An 8198-nucleotide genomic window follows, 5' to 3' on the forward strand; every position below is an offset into this window, starting at 1 on the left:
TTACTGAAAGGTTAGTTTTCATGGCTTAATTAATAATCAGGAATGTAAGACGTTCACACTTGATTCACACACACACTTCACAAACACTTCATTTTATCGTTACAAAAATTAAGAAGAAAATAATGTTGACCCGCAGGTAGCAGATTTGCTAATCGAGGCGCGTCAATCATCAACATACTTGAGTTACATCATTGAGTAAATAAACTAAAAACTGAAGCCGTTAGACATCGTTAATTTTATAATGCAACTATTGATATATTTACCAGTTATGCTTCATTCATACTTGCATAACTGGTAAATACATCAATAGTTGCATAACCTCCAATAAAGTAAAGGAGCCGATTAGATACTTAAGTTAAGTAACTGGATCAATTTGTTTTAATTGTAGTCTTTTAGTTTGGAGGTAATATTTTCGACATCAAGATACGAATCTTTATTACCCAGGATCTGAAATAAAGACTTTTTCATAGGTTTTTTAAAGGAAATTTTTGATAATGTTCTTAATTGATTCGGTATCTTGTTCCAAATTTTGACACCACTGTGACACGCGAAAAATGCTTTTTAAGTAAGTTTTATAGTCTAGAGTACTTTGTACTAAAGAGCAGCTGGGATGATCGAGTACTGTAGTTATGAATGTGTGATGTTTTAGTAAATAGTTTCAAGCTTTTTTGATTTGTTTGTTAAAGGACGCCTGTCAATCGTAGCTTTTGACAAGTTCAAACGTTTTCATACCGAGCTTAATTCATATATGGGTAGGATCCATACTAAACAATGAAAATAATCACGAATAGCACGATTCTCCTGATGGCAAAGAGAGTTTTAAAAGATCCACAAAAAACAAAAGACTTGTGAATCGATTTCGTTTGAATGCATGCAGCCCACCATTATTTTAATTGTGAATAAAACTTAGGTGAAGTCCAGTAAATTGGGTTTGGCCTTCTATTTTCGATGGTGCCGCATTTTCGTTCTATTTATCCTTATGCATGCAACGGTGAACTCAAAAGAACAACAAATTGGCCCAGGTGTCTGAAAATCGATTTGCTTAAATAGGAGCTTAAATACTAAAATTGATGACAAAAGAATAGGTTACATAAACGGTTATTGTAACGTTTCATAAGCAGAAACGCGTCGTTTTCAAAATACTAGGGAAATGTGATACCCGGAAAATGGTCGGCCTTTTAAAATATCCAGCTCGTCATTCTGCAATCAAGCATCGCTCTGCGTGTGTGAGGTTTCTTACGTCTCTGGTAACTTGCTCGGGCACTTTCATGCATGCTGACACATGGTAGTTTAGACTGCGCAAATCAGAAGAGTTTATTATGTCATATTATGATTCATGCATGATATTCAATTACAGGAGACGTAACTTTACGAGTGTTTAATAAACGACAGGAGTGTTTTATCGGGTTTAAAACCACTCGGCTTCGCCAAAAAAGCGTGCTCCTCATGAGTCCAGACAATGGTACAAATTGTGAGGGAAGATATTAGTGTAGAGGAAAAACAAACCGGGCCTCATTACTATTCTTTATATAAAGAATGCTAATGAGGAGTGTCTTATCGGGATTAAAGCTCATGCACATGACGTCTCATAGGAGTTTTGGTAGGACTTTAGGCTCATGAGTTATTAATGTATCATTACGTACATGAAGTGATTGATGTATTAATTACCAAATTACCGACCCAAAATTAAATACGAGTAGGCTACATGGTAGGTTCGACGCCTAAAGCATCAGCTTTTCAATCTCCTTACGGCGGACAATTTATAAAAATAATTGCCCATTTTCGAGTTGCTGCATGCCTCAGTTTCAAAGCGAGTCCTGGTGCACAACCTTTCAAATGGATCGGGGAAATGAGCTGCGTATTCTTATGCAAATCAAACTCATTCTCCTTTCAATAGTTGAACACCAAGACTCATGATTTAGCAACTTTTTTCTGTTATTATAGCCTTTTAAAATCTTAATTGATTATATATTTTCTTGACCTATTCATCAACCCTATATATTTGTACTGTACATAGACTTTTTTGAATTTTAAATCTTGATGTAAAAAAAGGATTGAAAAAATATTATAACTCTGTTAGAGTTGATTGTCATTATTATTATTATTATCATCATCATCATCATCATCATCGTCATTATTATTATTATTATTATTATTATTATTATTATTATTATTATTATTATTATTAAAAATGGTTTGTTTACCCAGAATGACATCTTCTCCCTTTAGGTTTGACAGGAAAATGTTAGCAAAAGACGGCTCTTCCCTCTTCAAGTTTCTCACTGTGCAGGAGAAGTATTACGAACAGGCCATTCCAATTAGCATCGTGCTCACCGATGATGTGAAATACGAGGACAGCAAAATCCAAGAGGAGATTAGAAAGCTGTCGAGCATTGTTAAAGAGAACAAATACTATCGCGAGAATACCTCTTCGTGGCTTGAGGCTTTGACAAACTTCTCCATTGCTCAAAATATGAATATCACTGGGCCTCATTTTATTCCGGCATTAAAACTCTTTCTTAACGTTCCACAGTTCTCGGGTTTTAAGCAAGGCATAAAGCTATCATCCAGTGGAAGTCGTGTGATTGCTTCTCAAATCGTGGCTTTCATGAAAAGTGATCCTACGTCGACTTTTCAGAAAAATGCCATGCTGACACTTCGAGACGATTTGGCAACCAAGTCACCTCTAAACGTAACTCCAGTCTCTAGAATGTTTGTCTTCTTTGAACAATACGCTATCATCGCACAAGAGACCACACGGAACCTTTCGATAGCGGCTCTGGTTGTCCTCATAGTCACCTCCGTCTTTTTGGCTGATTGCTTCGTGACCATCCTTGTGGTGGCTAATTTTGTTGCCCTGGTGATTGAACTTTTCGGTCTAATGTACATCTGGGACGTAACACTGAATAGCGTTTCAATGGTTATACTTGTTATGGCCATCGGGTTCGCCGTAGATTATAGTGCGCATATTGCGCATGCCTTTGTGATGTCCAGAGAAGAAACCGCTGACAAACGAGTCGTGGAATCGGTTAGTACACTCGGTGCCAGTGTTTTCATGGGAGGTAAGTTGATCATGCGGCTTGAATCTACAGGAAATTAAAGAAAAGGAAAGGAACTTTATTTAAGTATCTAGTCGTTCTAACGCTGGAGCGTTAATTGGGGACACTGTAAACTGAAATTAACAAATAACGCAAATCAAGTCAAATGTTGGTTTTTGAAGAGAGGGGAAACCGGAATACCCTGAGAAAACCTCTCGGTGCAGAGTAGAGAACCAACAAACTAAGTAGAGAAAATTAGAATTTAAATTTCTGAATTGAGTTCTCTTCTGATAAGGTAACTGCAAATCAAATCAAATGTTGGTTTTTTTGATAAGAGGGTTAAACAGGAGTATCCGAAGAAAAACTATCCTGAGTCAAGATTCCATTACCCAGGAGTACGAATTTCGTATCAGGTTTGTCCAGAAACCCATAAGGGTTTAAACGTGTAACGGCCCCTTGTGTGCTGGGAAACAAGCTTCTGGATATTCAATTTGCTAATACCATATTTGGAACAACAAGAGAGAAACATTCAACCATTCAGTTCGTAAAAAACACCGTTACGCAATACCACCAATGTTCTCGCGCGAAATTAACTGGAGCGAGGGGTTTCCAAATATGGTACTTAGAACTGAATATTCGGAAGCTGTGAACGCGCGTTACACGTTTCAACCCTTATGGGTTTCTGGTTTGTCCCCATCGGGGTCATGCAGAAGTGCATGTCTATTTTTAAACCAAGTTTTGCGGGAAAATATAGAATAGACCAAATCGGCAAACTCAGTGATCTAATAAATAATTGTTGTTAAAAGAAAAAAACGAGAAACTAGATCGCTCGTTATGGAACTTCTAAATTTTCTTTTTTTCCTCTTTTACCAACCTCGAATAGCCCTCGGTTAATTGCGGGCAAAAGCTCTGTAAGTTAGAATCGCTTAGATCTAATAGAGAATTGCTGTTGTTGTTGTTGTTGTTGTTGTTGTTGTTAATGGTTGCGGTCACACTTGCGAGAAACACAATGTAACGCTGGTGTTGATGCTACTCTCGTGTCAACTCTCTGGTGTTTTGAATCCCTTGGGGGAACACTGAACAATAGAATATGATTGAACACCAGTGTTTAACTCCCTAATGCGACCGCAACCAATGTTGCACCCAATTCAAATCCCCCGGGGTTAAGATTCTTTGTGTATTGTATTTGTGTTAAAATGTAGCATTCACATTTAAATGATATGCAAATACCTGGAACAAAACGTTTTATTCCCAAGGGTTGGGTGATGGACTCTTACCAACAAACTTAAAGTGAACCTAAACTCAAATATTTTTCGTCTACGATATTGATCTCCCCACAGAAAGCACGTAATCCCTTCATACTTTAAGACCGGGCTGATGTAAACTTAATCGTACCGGTCAGAGTTGTTCTTTGGCAACCACATGAAAAATGGGCCACGGATTAACGCAATTTCTACTGATGCAGCCAAACTTTGAAATCGAGAACTGTTATTTTTCTCTCTCGAGCAAAGATATGTTTCTGTGAAGAAATCTGTCATTTCTTTTTGCAATACACAGGTTTCAGTACCTTTCTTGGGATGTTCGTGCTCCTCTTCGCCTCCTCTGAGATCTATCGTATTTTCTTCCGCATGTTCATGGGCATCGTGGTGTTCGGACTTCTTCACGGCCTATGCATTTTGCCGGTCCAACTTTCCTTGCTGACCTGGACGGAACACATTTTTAAGGGTGCGGGGCGAGTTGTTCCAAGAACTCCAAGAAGTGTTAGCGCTAACCCAGAAATGTGACATTTTGACGTTTACGATTATTCTCGGCTTCATCATTGCCGGATAGTTTAAACTAAAGTGCTTAATTTGCAAAGCCTTCGTTACACAGTAATATTAGGTTTGTTTTCATAATGTTACAAAACAGATTTTAGAAATTGAGGAAGAAAGACTCCTCAACAATCTTGTTGGTCTACACTTCTTTATTTGATGTACTCGGGTCGACTTTACAGCTCTCGTTCAACTATCTCTTCTCAGTTACTTAACCCTTTCATCGCAGAGGGCTTCCCCATTGACGATTAAAATCGTCTGGTGTAAGACAGAGTAAAATCTAAAAGTGTCAACGGATCTTATGGCAGTGAAAGGGTTATTAAGAGCTGTGTAACTTAATAATTTACACAGCTCTTTTCCTTCTGAAAAAGGTTGCTCAGCAAACTAAACCACACTCTTGTAAAAGTCTTTTGTTTTGTTTGTACATAAAGAGGACCGCTTTTCTGACTTGAATCTGACCTGGAACCGCAACTTGGGACAGGCCAAAAAAAAGGAGGCAGGAGGAGAGATGAAAATATGGGAAAAGAACTTAGTTGGATGAAACACAACTGGGTGAAACACAAAAATAACTGTTAGTGGTACCAAAAACCAATGAAACGTTCCTAATGAAAAACTTAGTTGGCCAAGCATAGCAAAAACCTTTCTTGAACACCAATTCATGACCTTAGGAGAAGATAAATTTTGATCGTTACTATTAAAGAGCCAGCAGGGCTTTAGGAACTAAGATAAGAATCAATTAACACCGTTGCTAGGAAACAGCCAGGAAAAGTGAGGCCAATATCCCTTTTCAGGGTGAGGCTACATCGCGTGGGTGGGTGGGTCGTGGGTAGGTGGGTCGTGGGTCGTGGGTCGTGGGTCGTGTTTGTTTGAAGATAAAAAATATATATATATTAGCTCCCTCAGTGCTCGGTCCAAATTTGTCTTAGGTCTTAGGTCTTGTCTGTTTCGAGAATTTCCAGTCGTTGATAAAAAAAATGGTTAGGGTTTAGGGGTTAGGGTTAGGGACCGCACAACCCACGACCTATGACTAACGAGCCGCGACCCACGACACACGACCCACGACTCACGACCCACCCACCCACCCACGCCGATTAGACGCTCTATCCTTTTAAATATCCCTTAATTTAACACGAAAAAAGTAACCCGCTCAAAAGAACGTAAGGTAGCTCAAAGCAGTTTTATCAATTTCAAGCAACGGTTACGGTTTCTGCTCCAAAACTGCCCAAAACACTGCCAAACGTTATTATTAGAAGGACTGGCACTACAACGCTGTACCACGTATTACTAATGTTATGGTACCGTATAAAACTCCAATTATTGCTGAACAATATGCAGAAAGCCTAATAAAAACACTCTTTATTACATCTTTAGTTGCTCATATCTCAAAAACGAAGTCGTTAACCCCTAATTTTTATTGCTGGAAAGTGATCAGAAAGTCAAGACACCTTAAATCTATGATTTGTTTAAGGTGGCTCTGATTCCGCTGCAAAGAGTGTTTTTTAAACTTTGCAGAAATTTTAATGTTGGCCTTCTGATCACTTTCCAGCAATAAAACTTGGGGGTCACCTAGTTCGTTTTTAAGATATGAGCAAATAAAGCCAAAATATAAGGTGTTTTTTGCTGGGCTTTCTCGTTGCCAAGGTAACCTATTAAGTCACAATAATGATCGCATCTTGTTTGGAAATAAAGGATGTTTCATATGGTACCATAAGTACGTAAGGATAAGGAACTAAGTAATTGTCTATAATGTTAGTGTATGTTTTGTAAGTCAAAAATGGTTACCGTAGTATATGTGCTGTGAGATGAAATTCATTCAATAAGTAAAAACGTTTATAAAGACTGTGTTATGAGGATCAGAATTACTTTTAGTTTATCTGTCATGCAATTCCAGACTTTTCTAGAATTGTCTTACAATCTTTAATATTCCAGAATTTTTCTTTTTATGTGACTCAGCAGTTTCCACAAATTTTCATCCTTGTCATACACCATAAATAGCAACAGAAGTTTCTAGATGCTTAGAGTAAAAGTATAAAAGCAGGCAGGAGCCCATTACCGAAGCAGGTTCGTAAGTGATAGAAAAGGGGAGCTCCTCAAGGGGATCCTCTATCTCTCATACTTGGCTTAGGAGTCAACGCATTTCCTTGTAGATTTCTTTATAGAACGTCTCTCTTGGGAGATCCAGCAGGCCCATTGTTGTAAAAGCCAATCAAAACAAAGCTATCTCAGCGTCAAGGGAAATATAATACTTTTCGCGGGAAAAACCTGCTCCTGAAAATAAATTTACTCAGGAAAGGGTTGACTCAAGGAATTAGTGGAGATAGAAGCTTCCGGCCTCATGAGCTTCTGGTACAGGTTTGAATAATAGGACATTTGCATGATGATGTCATTTGACTACAAGTACCAGAATCCTTCAGGTTTTGCTTGTCTCATGCTTATTAGAGCTAATGTTGTTTTTACCCCGCTGGGAATACAAAATTCAAATAAGAAAAGAAAAACAAACTGAATTCACATACTTATATGATGATTCTGGTATATCTTTTATTTATGTGTTCTTTGGTATGATATGAGGTTCAATTGTGACAAAATATGAGGGCGCCAACTCAACTCAAATTCAAGACAACTCAACTCGTAACTCGATCAATGGTCTATCCCTAATTTGCTAACTTCATAAACTCAGTTTTCTCAGTGTTATTCCTCACAACAAAAATGTGACAGTATGTGGCTATAAGGAAAGAGCTTCCTTGGAGGGTAACACTGCTCACTGATTTAGGTATTACAATTCATCTTTAAACTGACCGGCTAAATGCTCGCTATGTTTTTGTACTTTTTGGGCGATAAACAGTCTGCAGCAATTGGCATCACCATATAAGAAGTTCTCATGCAAATATCTGCGGTTTTGGGTCAATGTGGGCTCAGGTTTAAGCATCACGTGACAAGTGTCAACAGCTTGTGCTCGGGGAGCAAGCGACTTGGCTCAAATCAGTTCTGGTACGTTTATCATTTATAAGTGATTTTTCGGGCCATCTTCGTCTACAGATGCCCGCAGGCTGGCATCATTAAGCTAAAATGTGGGTCAAGGTAAGCCTTTGAAAGAAACCAAGGGTGAGAGATGGTTTCATGCAAACTGAGACGCCTAAAATGCACTGTTGTAAAACATGGCGGTTCACGAGTGAACTTGTCTCTCTGGCCTTTCTGTGGACGAATTCCAGGACCTACCAATACAATTTGGGCAAGTTTTGAGAGCTAAAACCTTCAATGGATGCGGTATTTTGCTGGTAGGACTGGGTTGTCCGATACTTATAAAAAAAAATCTATGAAATGAGAATCGGGGTCTTCCCTTGTCACGGAA

General features: G+C 38.5%; 1 protein-coding gene across 1 annotated transcript in view; it reads left to right on the forward strand.

Moving 5' to 3' along the window:
* The window catches only part of LOC137985272 (patched domain-containing protein 3-like), a 27199-nt gene extending 20510 nt beyond the window's left edge, over positions 1 to 6689 (forward strand). The window contains exons 5-7 of the mRNA XM_068832842.1: positions 1 to 10; positions 2230 to 3062; positions 4596 to 6689. The exon at positions 1 to 10 is cut by the window's left edge and continues 302 nt beyond it. Of these exons, the coding sequence (XP_068688943.1) occupies positions 1 to 10; positions 2230 to 3062; positions 4596 to 4822 (1070 nt within the window). The 3' untranslated portion in view covers positions 4823 to 6689. The remainder of the gene's footprint in view (positions 11 to 2229; positions 3063 to 4595) is intronic.
* The last annotated feature ends 1509 nt before the right edge of the window (positions 6690 to 8198 follow it).

This window comes from Montipora foliosa, chromosome 14 (genome assembly GCF_036669935.1).
Source record: "Montipora foliosa isolate CH-2021 chromosome 14, ASM3666993v2, whole genome shotgun sequence".
Classification (NCBI taxonomy): domain Eukaryota; kingdom Metazoa; phylum Cnidaria; class Anthozoa; order Scleractinia; family Acroporidae; genus Montipora; species Montipora foliosa.